Source organism: Buteo buteo, chromosome 13 (assembly GCF_964188355.1).
Source record: "Buteo buteo chromosome 13, bButBut1.hap1.1, whole genome shotgun sequence".
Taxonomy (NCBI): Eukaryota; Metazoa; Chordata; class Aves; order Accipitriformes; family Accipitridae; genus Buteo; species Buteo buteo.
In genome coordinates this window covers 8,200,340-8,223,023 of record NC_134183.1, presented here as the reverse complement: position 1 = coordinate 8,223,023, position 22,684 = coordinate 8,200,340, and the positions used below count along the sequence as shown (strand labels likewise).

General features: G+C 43.3%; 1 protein-coding gene across 6 annotated transcripts in view; it reads right to left on the bottom strand.

Annotated features, from left to right (window-relative positions):
• TMEM94 (transmembrane protein 94) overlaps positions 1 to 22,684 on the bottom strand; it is a 51,656-nt gene that overhangs the window by 20,092 nt on the left and 8,880 nt on the right. For 5 of the 6 annotated variants that reach the window (XR_012652694.1, XM_075044527.1, XM_075044528.1 and 2 more), the window contains 11 exons: positions 11,831 to 11,950; positions 11,025 to 11,152; positions 10,317 to 10,453; positions 9,448 to 9,644; positions 8,507 to 8,658; positions 7,781 to 7,883; positions 7,383 to 7,469; positions 6,733 to 6,849; positions 2,881 to 2,937; positions 934 to 1,038; positions 154 to 318 (listed from right to left, as the gene is read on the bottom strand). Coding sequence is in view for 5 of the 6 variants with exons in the window: in XM_075044527.1 (XP_074900628.1) it covers positions 154 to 318; positions 934 to 1,038; positions 2,881 to 2,937; positions 6,733 to 6,849; positions 7,383 to 7,469; positions 7,781 to 7,883; positions 8,507 to 8,658; positions 9,448 to 9,644; positions 10,317 to 10,453; positions 11,025 to 11,152; positions 11,831 to 11,950 (1,368 nt within the window). In the remaining variant the exon portion in view is untranslated. The remainder of the gene's footprint in view (positions 1 to 153; positions 319 to 933; positions 1,039 to 2,880; positions 2,938 to 6,732; positions 6,850 to 7,382; positions 7,470 to 7,780; positions 7,884 to 8,506; positions 8,659 to 9,447; positions 9,645 to 10,316; positions 10,454 to 11,024; positions 11,153 to 11,830; positions 11,951 to 22,684) is intronic. The other variant, XM_075044529.1, reaches the window with a different exon arrangement.

The following is a 22,684-nucleotide window of genomic DNA, read 5'->3' as shown; positions in this document are numbered from 1 at the left end:
TCATCCTCACTGCTTCTTCATCTTTTAAGCAAAGAATTATGGCACAGGACTTCCCTACAGGCAAAGGGCCCCCCTCTATAATACCACGTTGTGCATGTCAGTCAAACTATGATTAGAGCCAACATATTACATTATGGATTACATATCACTCACCTCATCTTCCATCTCAGGGTGGCAGAAGGACCGTGTAGAGAGCTCATCAGTCAGATCTTCATGGCTATCATGAGGTGGTTCCACCTTCCCACTGAAGAACAGAACAGTCTCTGGGCTGGGGTTTGGCCAGGAAAGAATCCCCTGCTTGTCTACACAGCAGAGCACCTAGAACATCCCACAACACCCCCAAGAAAGCAAAATCTCAGTGAAAACATGTCTCAGTGTTCATGCGTAGTTGTAAATATCACAAGTTTAATAAACACATGGGAGGATAGACAAGTCTCTCCTTTGCCAACCTTCTGTCTTAAGAAACTGCACCTGATAACCCTTCAAGAAATCAGAGAATTCATGCTCTAGCAGGATTGATGGGTTGTTTAACACCATTTTTATCTCAGGATATTGCAAAACTAGGCATGAAGACCACGGGAAGGAAGCAACTACTCAACCTGTTTCACCAGCTATTACCTTATCAGGACCCAAACCAGCTGGCTCTTGAACAGCAGTCAAGAGGGTTATGGGACCAGAACCAGAGCTGGAAAATACAGACATCCTGTTAGATGCCACAGAGTACATCTAACCATTGTTTTAGTTTGTAAATGTCCTGCTTGGACAAGACAAAAGAGTTATAAACTCTTCTACAAAGACAGGTGCCTGAAGGGTTTCTAATTCCAGCACAGTGAACTGATTGCCAACAGTCTATGCTCAGGGAAGGACAACATAAACAATGCAAATGAAGCATCCACACAGGGCTCCTCCTTCTGACAATCCAGCAATACTCACAGTGACAGATCCCAGACTATGCAACAAGCTGGAAGTGAAGCTCAGAGTTGGGGATTTGCCTTTTAAAACACAGAGGAAGTGGCTCCAGATACAGCGTATCATTTCCTGCGGAGTGAAGCAGAGGACATCAGCCAATTAAAGACTCATTCAGTGAAAGATGAGGGGACAGAAGGAAAAAAGGGAGTATGACATTACCTGCTTTCAGGTTCAACACAGTGATACACTTTAAGATAAACAGTGGTCTCCGTGGGAACCTGTTAACTGATACAGTGCTGATTTTCTCAACGGAAAGGCATTTCTTCCCCCTTCCAGAGGATGCTAACAGACAGTCTGATTGTTGAAATGAGAATTCATTGAAACTACCTTTGTCTACCCAAAAACACAGGAAGGATTTCTGAAGTGATTTCATTTGGGGTGAATCAGTTGTTACCTCTTAGTATTTTTTCCTAAAGTAACTCTCATCCCCTTAGATTATAGAGTTTGAGACCTTACGCTTATGATCACTGTGCTGCGAATCGGGTAAATGGTGAGGTGATTTGCCCAAGGTTACTTACTGAGGCAGTGCCAATGTTGGAAATAAAGCCAAGGTGCCCTAACTACTCCATCATTACAAATGAATTGTAATCAACATGGTAATGAACTGAAAGAAGGGGATATTTTGCACAATTAAAATGTAAAGTTGGCACCCTTCATCTTCCACATGAAAACATTTCAGAGTGAGTCTGCATGGCAGCAATCAATCCAAGCACCAGACCTGTATGTTTTTGTCTGTGCACTCCTAAAGCCAGCAAAACCAGGTTTGCATTACAGTGTTATTTTACTGCTTTTTAGCTGTCGTTCCAGAATGCTGTCACTGCAGAGCTTCCCCCAAAGCTCCTTAAATCAAGTTTCTTAGATCCTAAGGGTTAGTACAGCCATAAGCTCAAATGCAAAACAATCATGAGCTATCACCAGGAAGAAAAAAGCTCTTATTTAAACCAGTTTCTTATAAGCAAAAATGTTACACAGGTACAAAAGGAAAGAAGTAGATCTTTTCAATGAGGAAGGTCAGGTCAAATCACTCCCACACCTGAAAAACATTTCAGCTAAATGATGAACTGGCACAGAAAGGCAACAAAATATTCAGCAAAGGAAGCATGTGTGTGTGTCCATCCATGTGCATTCCTCTGTGTGGCTGGGAGCAAGGACATACAAATTGATTCTTGTAATATCTAGGGATTTTTAATCACTCCTAGAGTTCATCTGCCTCCTTATGGAAAGGGGAATCTTAATGCCAGATTAGACAGAAAAGTGTCTTTCCTCTACCCACCTGTTTAATCTGGATGATGCAATTTATAGAGTGGCCAGATGCAGTTCGCCCCCAGAAAAAGGTCTTCTGAATGTTTATTTGCTCCAGCTTTGGAAGCACTAGTAATGTGCTTAAGCTTGTTAAGGAGCCTATGAAACAGGATCAGACTTTTTAAAAGCCTGAACTTCCCATGGTCCCCTCTTCATGTTTGGTCTTGGTGCTGACTGCCATCCCCTCTGTTCTTTAGTTTTGGCTTGAAGAAGGAGGTTTTTCTCGTACAAGCAAAATACTTCCCTTCTTTCTGACACACACCATAAAAAATTTATTTTACTCCTGGAACAGGGGAACTTGAAAGAGGTACTTTCTTCAGGACAGAAATAGTTGATTTCAAACCATTTGCAATATTCAGAAAAGCACAACCTTACTCAGTATCAAGGTCACCTCAATCTCTGGCCAGCAGAGCAGGATTTACATGGGAAGGTGTGGGGGAAAGACATGCAACCTGCATGCATAGCAAATTAAAGCAGCAAATGGGTGACAATGGACAACTGACACAAGTAAAAAGGGTCTAGGAACAAGCAGGAGATCAGAGAGGAAGGGAAAGAGTATCATGAAGTTCTGCAGTGAAGATGGAAGAAAACAATGTATAATAATAGTACCTGAGAAGATACCATCTCTGTGTAGCTGCTGAGAGTGTCCTCTGAAAACTTAGCAAGCTGCAGCAAGAGAAGAGACCAGTTACTATAATCGTGTTCAGAAATGTGCCATGAGGAACATCCTTCCCTAAATACTGTGCCTTCAGAGAGAAGAAAGCGGGACTCCTGCTCTGTGGGAATCACTATACCAAGGCAGACCAATAATTCGTCAAAGCAGTTAAGTCTTTAATGGACTATGTCTTTATTTGCTTGTGAAGCACAGTCAAAGTGCTTGGTGCTGTACATCACAGAAGAACACACAGTCATTACCTAAATGTCTACAGAGAAAATAATAGCAATTAGACCCAGAGGAGGCTCTTTCTGGATGGTTATTTTTAGACAGAAAGAACCAGGATTGACTGATCTGTTTTTAAGCTATATGGGTCAGTTAAAAGAAGGGAGCTAGAAGAGTGGTTGTAAAAGCAGGTGCCTGGAACACAATGGACGCAGAGGAATGAGGTGATATGAATGGGATGTGGATAGGAAATGAAAAGAAATTTTAGCAGAGCACTACCATGGGGCTCTTGGAATTACACCGAGAAATTTACTAACTTAAAATTTGTGCATCCAGCACAAAGGAATTCCACAGTAGATGTGATTTTGAAAAACAGTTTAAGTATATTCATAAGCATAAGTGAATACAGCAATTCCATTTGTATGCAAGTAAAACGACATCCCAAATAATAATGCATATATCTGGCACTTTAAAAAGGATCAGTTTAACAAAGCTGAAAAAAAGCAAAGACAAATTTGTCAGAAGTAATTTAAAGTGAGAACTATAAAGGATAATGAGGAACTATTTAACAATATTTTATTAAAATTTTAAAAAGCAACAATCCCATAGTAAAAATAAAAAAGTCCAGTTTTGAGTGGAAGTGAAAATAGAAGTAAAAATTAACATAAAAATAATAAAAAGTATACCAGTAGGTAATTAAAATCAGTCCACTGCTTGTTTAAGACAGTGAAATTGCAAATGATATTGCAGGCAAGGCAGATGTGTTAAAATAAATATTGCTATTCCTTATTCAGTGATGTAATCATACCATATGATAACTATGACATATTTTCCATTCTAACACTAGCTCCTGAAAGTAAATATGTTTAAATTAGCAAGTCTGGACAACTTTCTGACTGTTACTGCTGATTTTGCACAAGGCTTGAAGCATGGACTAAGTCCCAGTGCAATGGAAGAAAGCTAATGTGGTGCCAATGCCTAAAAAGGGTAAGGAGAACAAACCAAGTTACCACAGGACCCCAGGCAGACTTTGATTTCAGGCAGAATAAGAGAGCAGCTAATATGAGACTCAAGAAAAGAAATGGAATAATACAACCAGTGCCAAACACAAGTATATGAGTAATCAATCTCATCAAACTATTGTGATACCTTTTTTGACAAAATTACAAATTTGACTGATAAAAGTAACGCTTTTGACTTAGACCACTTTGTACTTTGACTTGATACAAAAAGTTTTACTGGTTTTCTAACAAATACTAGAGTAATACCAGAGAAATAGGGCCCATATTAAATCTATTAGAAATAGACTATCTCCAAATGTAACAGAAACTGAGAAATTATTTACAATAGGATGTATTACTAGCTCAAGCAAGGACAAATCTGGGTATTTTGTTAATAGCCTGAAAGAAAACTAAAAAATACATTACTGATAGAGACTGTAAACTATACAAAGTTTGGAGCAGGGTCCAATAATGAAGATAACAGACCACTGTTACAGAACAATATGGATTGCTTGGTAAATAAGCAAAAACATGCATACCAACAGGCGCAAAAGTAAGGTTGCACACCTAGGAGCAAAAATGAAGGTTGGACTTACAGGATGAGGACTCTGTCTTAGAAAGCAGCAACTCTGTAGATTATCAGCTGAACAAAGCCTGGCTATTTAAAGCAGTAGCTAAAAGATCTAAAATGATCCTTTGTTGCACTAACAAGGGAACATAGAGTAGAAAGTCCAAATTATTCTGAAATTTAGCACAAACACAAATGTTACTGGAATATTTTGTGGGTTTTAGAGATTCATAATTCTACAGTGATCCTGAAGCACTGGAGAAAGCTAAGAGGAAAGCCAAGAGAAAGATTAGTGGGTTGGAAAATATACTTATAGTGACTCAAGGTGCTTAAACTGTTTAATTAACCAGAGAGACGATAAAAGGGAATGTGAGTAGCTACAACAGACCAGAAATTTCATTGGTGTGCTCTTAAATCTAGGAGACAGAAGATGTAAATGTTCCAAGGGCTGGAAATCAGATACTACAAAAAATCCCACTGACATAGAATGCCCATTTTTAGCAGTGAAGGTAAATAATTACTGAAATGACCTATCAAAGGCAGTAAAAACGTTTTCAAATCAACATCAAATTCCTTTCTAAAAGGAAAGCTGATGTAATCTAACTGTAGTAATGCAACTTGAGGCAGGGGCTTGGGGGGCATTGGAGGCTGGTTTGTGTCCTGCAGTATGCCTGACTAACCAGTCACAAGGGTCACCTATGGCCTTGAAAAAGTGGGAATCAAACAGCTTGAACACGATGGGAGTAGGCAGAAGGTGGATAAGAGTGTCACACAGGCCAAGTGATTGGAGAGGAAAAGGGTCTTACCTGCTACACTTTTAACAGAGTAGAGGGAAGGAAGGAGTGAAATAGAGAGACCAAGAGAAGACTGCCCTAGTCAAGGGGGAGAATGACCAAGGCACATCAGAACGCTTGTTCTGCAGCAGCAAGGATGGAGGACCATGTTTGAGATGTCACAGAAAGAGCTGGCTGGACAGAGTGGGTTGCCTGGACAAGAAAAAGGAGAAGACAGGAAAGAACACAAGGAAGGTGCAAGTATGAGTGACGGGGCAAATGGATATGTTGAGAATGATGAAGCAGGGAAGCCAAGCAGCTCTGGCTTTTCCCAGCCAAATAGCAAGGTGTAAAGGGAAAGAAGAAGGTTCCAAAGACAGAAACCAAGCAGTGCTGAGAATGGGTGGGAAAAGTAAAGTGAAAAAACACTAAAAAGAGATCATAAAGGTACAAACGCCACTGAGGGAGGTAGCATGTGTCCTCCCTCCCAGGACACAAGCAGCTTAGTTATGTACAACCTATAGGGAAAAGAACAGAAAACACAGACCCAGGGCCACAGAGGCCAGGGAAGGACAAGAAGGAGAGAGAAAATCTGTCCAAGTACAGGCGTAACAGAAGTCAGCACAGAAGACAAACATAGCACAGTGCATCTCACCAACACTGCCACCAGGACAGAACAAGAGACACCCATCAGCGCATCTAGTTCAGGATCACACACCCATCAAACTACCAAACTCCACTCCCCAAACCAGCACAACCACCAGAAATTCCTCTTACTCCCTGACCTACTGCCAAGGGGGTGACTGCAAGCAAAGCCCCAGAGCCTCAGGAAAGGGCTGTTCAGCCCACACATCAAAACAGGGGATTACAGAGGATCTCATGCACCCCATTCCTTCTCAGTGGCTAAACATTCCCTAGTTATAGCCACCACAGGGCATTTATCTCCACGTTGACCACCCTGACAGATTACATTTAGCTGATAGAAAGCACATGCCTTGAAGAGTTTTATGGAATCACTGGAGCTTCCTATCACCACAGGATATCTGTAGACAGGCTGAAAAAATTAAAACATCTGTTCAAAAAGAAGCCACACTGTGCCCCTGGGAGAGGGCATAGCTGGGACAATCAAAGATCCAAAGCTTTTACAATTATGTGGACACATCTGCTGAATTCATTGTGCTCACTTTACAGAGCCCTTCTCATCTCCTGCCCTTTTCTCTGCACTGGAGAGATACCTACCAGTGAGGTGGATGAGGCCTTGCTCATCTGGGCCAAGACTCTGGCTTCTCCAAAGGCTGTAGCAAGAATCCACAGGACAGGAAAGAGCAATGGAAGGATGGGTAGGACACCATTCACCTGAAAAAAAATTGCAATCACCAGCAAGCACAGAGACAACAAGAAGTCAGACCTCTCACATGACATCTTGTCCACCACAGTGAGAGGATGGGTAAAAGGCAATGGCAGGAAGGAAGGAGACTGCTTGCACTGGAAGAGTGCAACACAAGGAGAAGCACAGGAGGGGAGACGCACACCCCCCTAGGGGTTTGTAATGAAGGACAACGTGAATAAATCACACCAACTCGCAGCTGGTTTTCCTGATGAATTTGGCATAAACTCTTACAAGTTTAAAGGCAAAGGATACCATTTATCTTTCTCTCTATATATACACACACATGGCAAGTGAGAGAGAGCAAACAATGTAAAGGGCAGTCTGGGAGGAATGGCAAGGGTAGAGCTGTTGTCTTGCTCCACTGAGAGCTCCTGGATCCAGAGTGCACAAGGGCCTGCATAGGATGCTGTCATAGGATGAAGCAAGCTGCTGAGGGAGGGAATCGGTCTCAGTGGTGCTCTGGGGAGGAGGTGTAGCAGAGCTCAAAGCTCTCCTTTACCTGTAGCTGAAGAAGAGTGTACTGCCAAGAAGTAATTCCAGGAGCTTTGAAAATGAAGCGCACAGCATTGGTGATCAGGAAGCCAGCCTGCAATTCAAAGAGAGATGACGCTGTCAGCTAACTACTAGTACTTGTAGGGAAAGAGTTTCCACTGCCTTGTAATATTCTCAGCCCTGGGAAAGTCTGGAAGATATACTTGGTCTGCTGCTGCAGTTCCTCCCTCCACTCTCATGGCTAGATGGCTCAGCATCTTTGCTTCTCTGAACTACCCAAGGTACACACAGTCAGCTGCATGAGTTAGGGCCTGGCCACAATTTCCTGTTGATGGCTGCAAATTCTTCATGTTTATTGACAAAACATGGCTATATTCAACAACAAAGGCTTGAAATGAGACCTACCAGTACAATAGGGACAGCGTATTTCAGCATCACTGACTGTACAGTGAATCTTTCATTATCCAGGGCTGTCACAGGACGTGACAAAGCCATTTCCAGACACCACCTAAAAAATGGAAAACAGCTTGAGATTTCAGCAACCAAGACCCTAACCCTGCACTTTCTTCAGATATAAACCTCCTGGTAGACCTGACTGGAACAGTGTTCACCCTATGCTATGAGGGGTGACCTTCAAAAGCGAAGCCAAGTTCTATAATAGCAGCATTGCACTTGCCATGGTAAATTTGCAGTGCTGTTGAGCAAATGCCCCAGGTCTCCTCACCAACTTAACAGGAAGGCTCCATTGCCCCAATGTGTACTGAAACTCCAACAAGGACATTCAGATATCTCTATCTCCAATTGACCAAAGGGTGTGATATGGCTGGTTACATCAAATGCATGAAATCTGTGACCACCCCGCATTGTTCAAATTTAGTTGAAAAGCAATGAGCTCAACAGTAATTTTTAGCATATATGTGGTTTTATATATTAGCCTAACCTACCAGTTAAGGAGGACAATTGAAGACAGACAGTAAGAGACTTATAGCATTCCCAGGTAATAGAGAAGACACAGCACAGCATATTTGAAAATTCCTGTCCTGGACTGGTAAGTCTCATTTTTTGCTGACACAAGGCAGCAACAAGGACATAGACAAGCTGTGCAGGCATTGTGCACTGTATTGAACCCACCTGACATTATCAATTATTGGGGTCTTCAAGACACGGAAGAGACGATACAGCTGAGGGTTCTGAGGTCCCTTCTTCACTTCTCCCCGTGGGGAGGGTGGAGGTGAGAAAGGTGGAAACAGATCTCCTGGCTCCAGAACTATGTGCTCATCATCCTAGAAAAGAAGCCAGAGAGCCCCAAGGCTGCACAGTTGGGGCCTCGGTGGAATCCTGCTGCAAGGGACTGGAGGTTTAGTCCAGCACGACCCCTCCCACTACAAGTGACACAATACATGTTTGTCACAGTTCCCTCTTTCATGTCTCAAAAATTCATGAGCTAAACTACTGTTTCAAACTTGATGCAAAATTAAATGTGTTCAAGCACATCTGGTTATTTCATGAAAATTGGCATTTGGAGTGAAAGTTACGATAAAAACCAACAAAGGTAAATTTCAAGCTTTAAACTTTTTCCAATCTTCTTCAAGCAGCAAAATCTTTGCATAGATCTTGTAATTGATTTGTTAATTTAATTCTACCCCAGATATTTTATATTATCTTCTTTTATTGTAAATCAGTAGTAAGGAGAAGGTCAAAGCAGACAAACTATTTCTCCACATAAAAACCAGGATAAAGTAGGGGTTTGTATGTCATATCATCCTACTGGACAGATTCACTCCACTTATATTTAGCAGCACGTTACAATTTCCCCTTGACCTGGAAGAGATGGAAATATGGTGCTTTGGGATCACATTAGTGTCTTCTCTCCATTGGGTTTGGGAGTTCATAGAGAAGATGCAGTCTGTCTGACAAAGTACTGCCCTTGACTGAACTGGAATTTCAAGCTATTTTCAAGGTCAGAAGAAATCAAACACTCCAATAATCTGTACACTGGGAATTAGAGTATTAGCAAGAAAATCCTGGGAAATATATTGTTACAGGCTAGAGAAATAAGACAAGCAAGTTACCTTAATCCCTCTCAGAGAAGCAAATGACTCCTGGCCTGGCCTCAAAGCAATGACATCTCCTTCTACTAACAGGCTCACAGGCAGGTTGACAAGATGACCATCCCTGTAGGCCCAATGAAGGGACCAGGATGGGGCATAAGGCATATGAAGGTCAGGGTACATGGAGTCTGGCCATTTCACCTCTTTGCCAAGTGTATCTGAAAGCACAAAGCATGAAAGAATTAAGTGATAACAATTCTGGAGGGGCCAATCATACATTGATTTACCTCCTGTAGTGGCTATTGCCAGTGCTAAACTCAGTCCATTCCCATGATCTTTTATCATCTCTCTCTTTCTGCTTGATGGCTTTTCCCCTCTCTCTCCACCCACTATTAACAACTAAACATAATAACTTTATAACCTTAAACACATATTTGCACAATGGAAAAACTAAAGGCTGTCCTTAAAACTGCCACACTGAAATGAACTGCCTCCTCAGGTTCAAAAGCCCCCATTGAGACGATGCTCACGCGCAGCAATTTATTTCCTTCTGTTCTGTGTTGTGGTACAACCCCACGTATTCTTCTCTCATCATCTGCTGCAAGGCAGATATTTTTGTAAGATACTGAGGATTCAAATTACTCCAAAGCACAGACATAACAGACGCCTACCTGATAACACACAGATTGGAAGCACATGGCCACATGACAGCTCAAAATAACTATTTTACAGGACAGGCATGAGTAGGACACAATTCTCACAGTCTGTTTCTGTGTAACATAGGGGAAGGCTAGTAAGTTCAATTAGTAACGTATGTGATCAGGCTTGGAGAAAAATCCAATGGGAGGAAAACACAAATGGAAATGAGAAACAGATGAATGAGACCTCACCGTTTATCTTATCAATGATTGTCTGAAGTCTCCTCTCCACCTCTCTGCACTTCAGCCTCTCTTGACGCCCGATCATGAAGAGATCCAAGAGGAGAAGGAGGAAGAGTGCCAGCGCATTAACTATCTCGGCACCTTGGCTTTGCACAGCAAAACAGAAGAAAGCAGAAAGCAGATGAGGTTTGAGTAAATGAGCAGAATACACTGCTAGCCACCCACACAGATAAATTTACACATGCTCAGTTGTTTATTCCTACACCCCACAGGTTTATGGCTAAAAAAGAAAAGCAGGGGAGCTATGATCACACTTCTTGAGAATAATGCCACCAGAGAAGTCTGAAAGGACCCAGTCAAGGCATGCTATGGTGCATGTGACAGCACAGTAACTTCTATAAGCCACTAACTTCTCCAGTTTCAAAATCCTTTCTAACTATGATAATGCCTTAGGATTTTTCAAGATCTAGAAATGCTGTAGAAAAAAAATCTCAGTCTCTCCATAAGACACTCGACAGGTCTATTAGAAGTAGAATTAAGTTGGCTGAAGTTTTGTGAAAGGGAATGATAGGGACAGAATTACCAGTGTGACTATGCTAATGTCTAGATCTCTAGAAAGAATGAGGGACAACACTGTTATGTCAGCCACACAAAGCGTCAAGACGATATAAAACTACCACCTTGCTTCAGTTAACCAGCATAGGATGTTTTACTTACCTCCCCTGTGGCTGGCTCCCATAGCAGCACAGCAGCAACAGCACTGCCAGAAGCATCAGAGATGCACCAGGCCAGTGGAAACAGGAGCAACGGTTACCATGGTACAAAAAACTGCTCCTCCACACCTCCTACAAAAGGAGAACAGCAGACAGTCAGCATTCATGAAATACAGAGCCAGACATTTGAAAAAGCAGAGTGAGAAAGGGTGAAGGCAGCAGCTGACACTTCAGGGTGAACACAACTTTGTAAAACCCCTGAACAGGATACAGAGCATCCAGATCAGTTATGCGAATGCTACAGCACTAACAGTTGCTCAGCTGGCAAGTCTGGGTGAACACTCTCTGCTTTACTCTTGCCTGGAAGAATGAAAAGGCTTCTGTGCCAGGCTGCTCCATTGTCACTAACCAAGCGAGGAACACTTTTAAGTACTGTGCATAAACACTAGCACTTTGTATTTGACAGGCCAGACAAACATGGTGGACAAGGGCAGACGAGCTTCAGAGCTCTTTCTCTCCACCTGATACGGACCCCAAAGGCACACTGCCATTAGTGGTTCTTGAAGCCCTTAGATCCTTCACAGGTGAAGCCAAGCTCCTGCAGAGCTCCAGCATCCAGGAGAGAAGTGCTGAGAGAAGCATACCCTTACGGAGTTTCCTTGCTTTGTTCCCAAGGACTTTAGCAGTTCTGCACCCAGACACTTTGCAGCAGCAGTCTGGGACAGAATTCAGCCAACTTTTGTTTAATCTTCAGCTTTACTTTGAGAAGGGGAGACTGTGTGCCCAACCTTGTGCTGTTTGGTGCCTCACCCTCCATGAAGTCACTTTTTTCCGTTCCTTCTGATGCCCCTCCAGCAGTGCTGACAACTGGTCTCTCAGGATTGTGAGGGCTTTCTTTGTGGTAAGGCCCAAACTTGAGGTCATCTCATCCTGAGGTGCCAGAAAAAAAAACCTGTTTAGTGCTGTCCTGTTTTCTTTTTAGGCTTTTTCTGGGTGGCTGACTGAGCACCCTACTGTGAATGCCTTGCACTCATCATCACCTGTCTGATTCTCCATTTTCCTGAAATCATCTTCCCTTCTGTGAACTTTAGACTGCTGGCTGGAATTAGAGCACCTAGATAATATCAGGTAAACAAACCAGTCCTGACTGTGCCAGATAAATACTTTATCAAAGCACAATACCAAGTCATTTCTGCGAAACAAGATTCTAATCAGCAGAGGCTGAGGACAGTACAAAGGGAGGCTGCTCAGCTCGGAGGTTTACACAGGCTTGAACTGGTATCAGCTTGTAGAGACAACAGAACACAGACAGTTATGGTAGAATTTTAATGATACAGGATGGATTTTGCTAACAGTAATAACAACCAAGTAGTAGAATATCTGCAAATCTAAACCAGTGGTCCAATTTCCACAATTGCTTGTTATGAATTTTTCATTATGAATCCTGCCTTTGTGACTACTTTGATGCAGAAGCCCCTAGATTTAAGTGCTAGGCCATGGATCATTTCAGGAGGAGACATGACTCCAGCATCAACTCCTCCTTTTACAAGAGAAAGCACTAGAGTCTTAAGTGCTGAACTGTACAGACATACAAGGGAGGCATTTGGACTTGAAGAAAGCACACAGAGTCAAGAGCAATGCTTCCTCACTGGGCAGCAAAGAGGTAGCAGCCTGGAAGGATACAACCCAAGAGTGTGCCATCTGGAAAACACTGCTCTAAGATGCTGATAACAAGAAAGTGGAGTCAACGCTTGCATTTCTGGGGCAAGAACACAAGCACTTTCCTTTCTTTCAAATCACAGAGACTGCTGCGAGGTACTGTGGGTACCAGATCACTGAAAGTGAATCAACAGGGAAAAGCTGGCAGGTGTCCATGAAAGGGCTACAGCAGGTATCAGGGAACTGGTTAACAGAAGTTCTCATTTGCATTTCATGTTTTAATACAAACACCTTGAGGGTGTAAAGCGCATAGGATATCCTGCACATTAGAAATGTTCAGGTGTATCATACTGTTTACAGAGTACAGAACTACTGAACACAAAGAAGGCAGGAAGCTTCCCCCTCTGGTCCCCACCAGTGCGACACACAGCCCAGCAAATACAGCTCGGGCAGGAGCTGCAGCTCTTCCTGCTATTGCAATCACCAGCTCTTCCCAGCCCTGCCAAATCCACCATGGTCTCAAACTGCAGCAGCTCTGCTCTTCAGGAGCTGCATGCATGCACCCAGCTCTGCAAGTGCAGCTCAGCTCTGATCGGCACTTTTCTTCCTGTTCCTTAACCGAGTGGTTTTGTGATGAACATTTACCGGAAACTAATCTCAGACTTCAGACTCATTTGCATTGATGGTCCAATCCAAAACTGTAATGTAAGCATCAAGGAGTAGCAGATAGATGCCTTTAAACTACCATCTACCACGCACACACTCCCCACCTATCAGGGACAATTTGAAATAAATAGCAAATTCTGGCCAGGCAGTCTAGCTATGCTGCTTTAGCTGCACTTTTACAGAACTAAAAATAATCCTGCTGTAGTTTTCATTCTCTGTGTCAGTTTTAGGAATAGAGGAAGCAGTTCTGTGTTGTTCTTGGAAGCAGCCCAGGTAACATCAGCACAGGACTAAACATAGGAGTCTCTCAGAGACTCCCAGAGGAGAAGATGGCAGGCAGCGTAGCTGGCAACAGACCTGCTGCTGCACCACAGGAGTGCTGCAAACAGGAGTGCCTGAAAGCAAGGTGGAGCAAGTGGCAATAAGGTTTCGCTCTCTCCGCTGACTGCTGGCTGAAGCATAGCAAAGCACCCACTCATCCTCTCCAACACAGAGAAAGCAGACAGATAAATAAAAGACACAGAATGAAAGGCAGCAATAATAAGAGGGACTTTAACTGAAAAGCAAAGTCTGCTTAGACACCGAGCTGGTTCCAATGGATACTTCAAGAGCTACAGAAGAAATGAGAGGAAAGCTGCACTTAATGCCAACATGTAGTACAGTCACACACTGCCTGGAAAGAGAAACTGCCACATCACACCAGGCAGTGAGCAGAAAAAGGCAACAAATGCAGAGGTAATCAAAAAGGTTCCTGAAATACTTGCGCACCTGCTCCAGTCTTTACACAGGAGTTACCGTTTTGCCGTAGTATCAGTCAAGGTAAGGGCAGCCACAAAGGGAGGTGGCTGCAGCAGGTGAGAAAGGACAAGTGCAGAGTGTGGCAGGGCTGGGGAAGAAGAATGGCAGGATGGGCAGGGATTGTTAAACACCCATCCTGACACTTAAAACATGGAGTATTCGGCAAAGCAGGCAGAGCCAGCCTGGTAAACACCGTAATAATATGAGTGAGAGGCTGCCTGCGGTGACTCAGATAACCTACTGCCAGTGATCATCAAGAGAAAGTGCTTGGAACCAAGGAATCAAAGGCACAGGCAAGAAGAGCCACCCTGAGCTCCTGGCAAGGGGCAGCTCTAGGTTTCTGCAACAAAAGCTGCCCTGCTAAGTCATCAACTGCTAATGAGGCATTTTTCAAATGCCCTAAAGTAAACCTTTGTATATGGCAAACCTAGGTGCTCTTAAGCTGTCCCAGAGGGATCTTCCCAGCCTTTCTTTCATCAGCTGCAAGTGCTCTTCCTGCCACAAAACAGGAGGTGAGCACCCCAGGGTGAAGAAGCCATTCACAGGAGGTGTCAGTTCATTAGTAAAAAACTCAGCATTCACATCTTTGCTTTGGACAGTTGCACTCAAAGAGTAATCTGCTCATTTTCAGGTCAAAACAGAAACAGTTGAGACACCTTCCCACCCAGCTGCCTTAGCATAGGGTTTCCTCTGAAGAACAAAAAAAACACCAAAAAACAGACAGTAAATTCCAGGTTACAGTGAAAGCAAACCCCTGATGGGTATCAGGAGGTATTTTAAAAGGCTATACTTTCCTTTTGCCCCTGTCTAAAGTGAAAAAGTCCTGAGAGAAAATGAGCAGTTGCTTCCTCCTTTGCCCGAAGAGGCTGGAGAGCACACGAGCCTCTAAGTGCATTTACAGCTCCCCTGGTGCTGACCCCTGTCCTGGCTATCACAGCTTTAGTCTGAGAGGCGTGACTGAAGCCAGGTAAACACAGGATGATTGCAACCCTCTGCCTTGCAGATGACACTGCACCTCTCAAGAGTTGTAACCTGCAGGATGGCTGTTAAGGAAAAACACACGGTGCAGGAGATTTTTTTTTGTGCATGTGATTTTATTTTCTAGAGGGGATGAATGTGCTGAAGTGTGGACTGGACAGAGAGATGAAAAGATGCGTGAATTTCTCCAATTTCAGTAAATATCCTACGTGTTAAATTACTGCTTAGCTTGCCTGCAAACATTAGGGAAAGGGCACCTGAGCTAGATCTAGCGAATGGCCAGGTTTAGGAACTGGTTTGGCTCTTCAGGAAGGAGACAAGCAGCTCAGAGCTAGGAGATGGGGAGCCACAGAATCTGTAGACTTTTTTTTGCCTTCTCCTCTCAGTTGGCCCTCCATAGTTTGACAGGGGGAAATTAGTTGGCAACACCCATGATCCAGGAGTTTGCTGAAATCTGTAACCTTGCCTGGCTCACAGCAGAAAGGTTTCCTTTGCCTTTCTCATGAGTTGCAGGAGCTTCTTCAGACTGATAGATAGAAAAAGAATGGTTATCTTCTGATTTTTCCTCCCACAATGTGAAGTTGTTCCCGAGCATCACCACCTACTTACGTCTGCTTCCCGCAGCCCACCTTCATCCTCACACAAAAATCACCACTGGTTCCTGATCTCTCCTCCAAAGTTCCCATCCTGTTCTTTTACACACAGAACCATTCAAGAATATCTTAAAATTTTATCACTTATTCTCACACTCTGCTATCTGAGGGACAGAGGTCTTGCTCCTTCCTTCAAGAGGAACAAACAAGCAGAGGTCAGAATGTGAGAAATGGACACAAAATATTATTGTAATTAAGTCCTCTTACATTTTCATACAGCCATTACACATCCACAGCAGCATATTTATTTGTTGTGCCAGTAAATGTTGATATAATATGTGGTGTTGTATCATATGTGCCAAACATTTTTTAAAATAATACCGGAGCACAAATATATTCTTTGCTTTACAGATCAAAGTGGGTTGAATCATCCTCCATCCTCTGTGGATTCAGTCCTTTGCAGAATAAGGGCTTCTCACCAAGACTGCTGAACACTTGAATGTAACTGCCTTTACAAAGACTGTTTAAACAAATAAGGGAATAGAAAACAGAACATTTGCTAGAAGCTTCAATTTTCAGAGACTGCAGATCCAGCCCTCTGATTCAGAGTGGTATGGAAAACCCCTACGAGGCAGCTGTCAGATTGTTTCCCTCTTTCCAGGCTGCACACACTAGGCCCCTTTTTTAACGCTTCTACTCAATCGTTTTTCAGATTTAAACATTTGGAGGTGGGAAACTGGACAGCAGAATGTTCTTCCTTTTTCTGAGAGCTATTTTGCATTCCTTAGCAGAAAAAGAAGGTAGTTTTTAATTTAACAATGACGTTTTGCAGGCTATTAATCTGCTTCAGGGATTACACCTCCTGAAATGTAAGCATTATTCACAGTTTCAAAAACACATGAGAAGGAGTAACTCCACCAGATGTATTTGCATTTAGTATTGTAAGTCAGATTCTTGCTTAGGATAAGGCACAACATGACACATAGTGGGGTTTTTGGGGTATCATCAGAGAGGATGGCAGACATCATACACACAACTGTGTGCAATTTCTTGGGGCAACATTTCTTACAGCAGGCTAGTGCTAGAGAGGGATTTATTCTTGTTCTAAGGCAAATCATATGTCAGGACGCTACAGCTCTGTCCAACTGCAGCTGCTGAGCTAGTGCTCAGGCTGCCTGAAATGGCATATCCATGCTACAAAATGATACAGATGTAGCCAGCAAAGCCAATGTATAGGCCACTCTGGGCAAAAGTTTCCCTTTGCTACTTACATCCTTGGTCCCAATTATAGTCTTTCTTAGTGCTCACCTGCTTCCTTTTCAAAAGAGGTCTGATCCCTGACTCCTAGCAAGAGTGCTTTTCTAGTGACCCAGGCTACATGGAGCCTCCACCCTGACACATTCCTATTCCACAGGATGATCTTTTGATTAAGACTCTGGGCTGTCAGGACAGTTGGATTCTGTTCTTTCTTCTGCCACAGATTTCTGCATTACAGTGTGAAAATCTGATGTTCCTCTGCACCTTAGTTTCTCATCTCTATAATGGGACTACCAACTCCCTACCAACCGTAGTCACTGTGAAGACTATAACATTCACCAACCCACCTGAACACTACTGGACAGCACAGAAAAAGAAATACATGTTGATACCTGCATGATGCAGCCAGCTCCGTCAAGCAGATTATGGCTCTGTGGGGACCACTGCCTTTAAAACTGGACATGCCAGGAAAGGTATCAAAAGGCACAATGAACACAGCTATTAAACTTGGTTTAAATGTCACCTGACATGAGCTTGGCAGCCACAGCTTAACTGTTGGTGATCTCAGATCAAATGAAACAAGCAAAGTCTTCAGCACAGCACTGCCCATATTAATGGACGGAGCAATAGTCAACAACTGTCTCCTTCCTCCATCTGCAGCAACAGTATGAAAGGCAGCCCAGATCTCCCCCTGCCCCTGGACAAAAGAGTCCCCACAGTTTGGTAACTGGGTGCTGGCAGCGGCTACAGTGCGGACACTGGCTTTGAGGCTCCCCGCAGCTCATCGCTAACAGGGCCTGCAGACTTACGCTGCAAAGAGACACAGCTGCAGGAGCACAGATCTCTGAGAGATCTGGCCAAAGCAACACGACTCAGCCATGTGAATCACCACTGCGTTTTGGTGTGAACAGGGTCCGTTTTAATCCAGACAATGACATTCACATTTTATGCCCTCCATAAAGCACAGAGTAAGGTGCCAACAGGCACGATCAACCTTTCTACACGGGTAATGCAAAGCCCAGCATTTTGCTTCTCCCTCAGCTAGTAGCAGCTCAATGGCAGAGAAAGAGGCAACTGCTCCCCAGGTAACAGCCCAGTTTTGAATTGTACATTCCTCAGTCTGTCTGGTCCTGTTTGCAGCAGCAAATCCCCAACCATAGTTACCTGCCCCACCAGGCTGCTGGCAGGATGAGGCCGTGTTTATGCACTGCTCTGAAGCTCACCCATACCACACAATTATCAAGGTTTAATTACTGTAATTTATCCAGTTACATTATTCCTCCAAGTTCAGAGAGCAGTTAGGGGTCTGTATTTATTCTGGCTTCAACACACAGCATACTGCTTTATGCCAATGCAGAGCTTACTCCAGAGGACGCTAATCCCCTCCCAGAGGCCAGCAACGCTCAGAAATCCACAGAACTTCAGTACATCTTTCATCCCCCCATTAGCTTCCTTCCCATCCCCACTTCTTTAGCTGAAGACTTTGGGGACTAAAACTATGATACAGCCTAGGAGGTGCACTGCGAGACATGTTTCAAAGGGATAAGAAGGTTCAACAGCTACAGATCAAAGCCCATAGAAGAAACAAATTTAAATCATGAGGCAAAGAGGCAGCAAAGCAGGAGTCAGCAGCTAAAATAATGTTTGGCCCTCCTGTTGGTTCTAGGGTTAAATGTACAGTTTAAACCAGAGCTTCTTTCCCCATCACCTCCAACACCAAGCCATTCCCTAGCTAAAATCATCATTCACTGCTTCATGTCCAGCCATAAGCTCTTTCCCCAAAACCTCAAAGCTCTTCACGCACCATCACATCAGGCAGGATGCAGGTTGGGGAGGGAGACAGGGAAAGCCATTTTGAATTTAAATGTTAAGGGAAAGAAACTTACTTTGCGGCATTTGCCTTGGTGGGGGATCCAGAGATCGGCCTGCTTGAAGAGCATCTGGGCTAAATCCCTGCACCACTTCCCCAGCAACTTGCACTGCTGCTACCCTCCAAAAATGAGAGAGCAAAGAGGGAGAGAGAGAAAGACTGTGCAGAGCCCAGCGCTGCAGAGAATGAGACAGAAGCAGCAGAGTGAAGCACCAGTCTGCTGATTAATTCAGCCTGCTTCCAGTCACGCTGCAGATCCAGCAAGGAGGCGGTGGATGGGGGTGGGGGAGGGAAAGGGGGAAAAAAAAGGCAGAGAGAGAAGAAAGTTTGCCCAGGATAGCACCAGATGTCTGTAAGAATGGTTCATTCATCAGATGGAGCCGACACAGTCAGAATCCCTGGGTTCCCTGCCTGTAGAGATGCATATGCATGCACAGTAATGGTTGATGCTGACAGACAGGGGTCTGTGGAAAAGCAGATGGCAAATTAGACAGGACAAAGTGCTATAAAATATACTACAGGGGAAGGAACACCTGAGCAGGCAAGGAAAAAGACTAGATTGAGACAAAGATACCCAGGAATACTAACTCCCCTACATAAATCTAGGATAGTCTTCCAGACAACTCCACAGCTTTGGATTCAAGCTCAATTTAAAAATATAAGCATTTGCTACTTAAACAAGTTGAGATGGTTACAGGTCCAGTCTGAAGTGTTCCCTTCCTCTTCTCTTGTTGATAGAGAAAGCAGCAAAAGCCCCTCTCAGCATCCAATATTCATACATCCTGAGTCACAGAATCTAAACCAAAAGGTGCATGTAAATTCTTCATAGCCATGCACCATGCCCGGGGCTCCCCATTTACTGACACCTGGGCAGTGGCACAGAGAAGGCAAAGGATTAGCATAGACCAAGAAAGGCTGGGTAGAACAACAGGTAATGGGATAAAAAGGCCTTTGGAGGTGAAGGAATGAGCCTTCTCTCTCACTCTCATCTTTTACAGGAATGCTTCCTTCTCATTGTTGGAGGGAAGCACCTTTATAAGTGGGTTTTTATATAGGTCCTACTTCAGTGCTGTCCTAATTCTGACTGGGGCTTCCCAGTTCTGCAGAGCAATCACTAAACCAATTACTTTCATTCCATATAGAAAGGGGTAAAGAACTGGCCCAGCCAAGAACCATACAAAAACTGCAGCATAGATGAGAGATGCCTGTGGAAAAAGGATCAGTTTGTGAAAAAGCCCTTGGAAGAAGAGCTGAGGTTTTAGAGAACAGCAGGGAATAAAAACAGAGATACAGTTACTGGCAAGATGAAAAGAGGCAAAGGACTTGGGCTACTTTTCAGTCCAAACATAAGACTGCAGCTCTTGTTAGGCATCCTGGAACAAGATAGCTCTGGACCAACAGTCCTGTAGCTGGAGCAATGTGGAGTACAGCATAGGCTCCCTGAATACATTTCCGGGCTCTGGCCAGGAGGCACGGTGCTGTATCCAGGCTGCAGCAATTACACTGGGATAATACAGCTCAGTTGTTATTGGTAACTGTGGAATGGATGATGTCAATAATTTTTAATAGTTGTGTTGCTGCAAATACAGCCTACATCTAAAGTTACCTCAAACTCATGAGGCTCACACTGTCCTGTGGCAATCAGTGCTGCTGTCTGTCTTGGTATATGCTGAGTGGGTCTGGGAGCAGAGATTATGACACCTTTCGCAAGTATTAAAGTCACTTCAGAAATACACAGAAAATTAAAAAGTCAGGAGAAAGGGAAAAGAACAAGATATCAGCACATTTAATTTAAGCATTGCTCCTAAAATACTCTCTGCCTTTCTCTGCAGTGTCTGGCTTCTGGAAAAAATTGGAAGGCATCCTACATTACACCTGACAAACTCTGATCCTCAGCCATTTCTGACAACGGAACTGTATTAGCTGACTGGAGCCAGAGGACAAGTTTCTCATCTTCTGAGTGACAGATGTCTGTGCTGCAGTGGTGCTCTGAGCACGTCCTCTGTTCCAGGAGTGCTAACTCTTCATCACACACATATATTGGAGCAAAGAGATTGCTTTCAGCTAGATTTGGGACTGATGTTTTCACTTGGGTTCATTTTATTTTTAGCATTTTAAAATAAACCTCGCATATCAAATTTACTACTGAGGTTACATAGCAGGTTAATTTGTTCTCTTATCAGCATATATGTGTCCAAGTGCTCCACTTTGGAAAAGAAGATGGATTCCACCTTAAAGGGGGTGAAACAAGTATCTGCAGTATTGAAAAAAAAAATAGGAGAAAACTCCTTAACACCAAATAATATACTGTTAACAAGAATAAAACCATGGTCTTTGCTCAGAATCCAAACAAAGTAAGTTGCAAAATGCAGCTGTATATATAATTTTTTTATTATTCCTATTGAAAAGAGCGTGATGATCTCTTGCCTTCAATTTTAACCCCCATTCAGAAAGGAGGGAGAAAAAACTTCAATGTCAGGAGAGAAGACTAGGACTTCAGAACACCATGATTCCCCCTGTAATCTCCTTGTGCAGGATGCTTTTCTAATAGGCCTTTTAAAGGTCTATTACAATACTGTCCATGCTGCTGCCTGTCCAGCAATTTGATACACTCTTTCTGCGTTGTACAATGAAGAATATCATATGAGAAAGAGAGAGATGAACCAAAGATAGCGACCTACAGTGAAAGTGTCCCCGTTGTGCTCTGCCATGGCTGGAGAAATGCCAGTGTCGGCGCTCTCAGATGCTACACAGAACACACCCCTGTACAGAATGGTAATTGCATCATCTCTTAAAATGATCAATACCAGCCCATGATGTCATTAACAAGAGAATAAATAGATAATTATCCTCTTTGGAATGTTACCTCCATAGTAATACAGCAACTGGATATAAAACAACATAGTTCAAACACATCCTCCCAGCATACCAGCACCAAGAGGTTCAGGCATGAGTAAGCCCAGGCCTTCCTGGCCCAGCACACTACAGAACAGAAAACCCAGCAAATAAGAAATCTAGTAGGCAAGTGCAAGAGTTGATGTGAAAAACGGAGTACTTTTTAAGTCACTTACACTGCCGTAGTAATCTTTTAGAGCAGATCCAAGTCTAGGTACTTTGCACTAATGAACAAAACCTCTTCTAGATGCTAGAAGCACTGTAAACAAAACAGGAAGAAAGGGAGGCACGCAGAATAACAGAGAGACAGCAACCATGATCTGGCAGATGAAGCTTACAGTGAGGTAGAGAGACACCAAAAAGTAAAGCCAAGAATGTTCTCTTACCAGAGCCAGCTGAGAGCTTGGTGTGCATAATGTTCTCCACTGATCTCAAACTACCTGTCCCATTTCTGATTGGGATCCAGAGTAAGGACCAGTTCACTTTTTTGAGTGAGAAATATATTTAATACTCAGCTGGCTCCTGAAACATGGCTAAAACATAAGTGACCAGCAGACTACTCACTAAAGTGATCAAAATAATTTTACTTTTGGGAAGTAGTAACATGTGCCAAGTTTATAGTCTCCTGTCAGCCACAGCAGATATGTCTTTTTAGCTTCTATAGCAGATATTCATGAAGATCTCTCTTTCTTCTTTTTCCTTTGAAGCTCAAAGCATGGCAAGATAGTAAGAGACAGACTGCCGCTCCATACAATATCTAGACTTATCTGGCACTTTCTAAACCAGATCTAGAAATACTAACCTGCAGCACTCCCTAGAAAGACATGCAATTGCCCAAGAAATACATATACTTATAATCAGAAAAACTGGACTCAGATGATTTCATTACCTTAGTTTATTTAAAAAATCTTCTCAGTGAATTCAGCCTCTCAAATAAAGCCAAGCTAA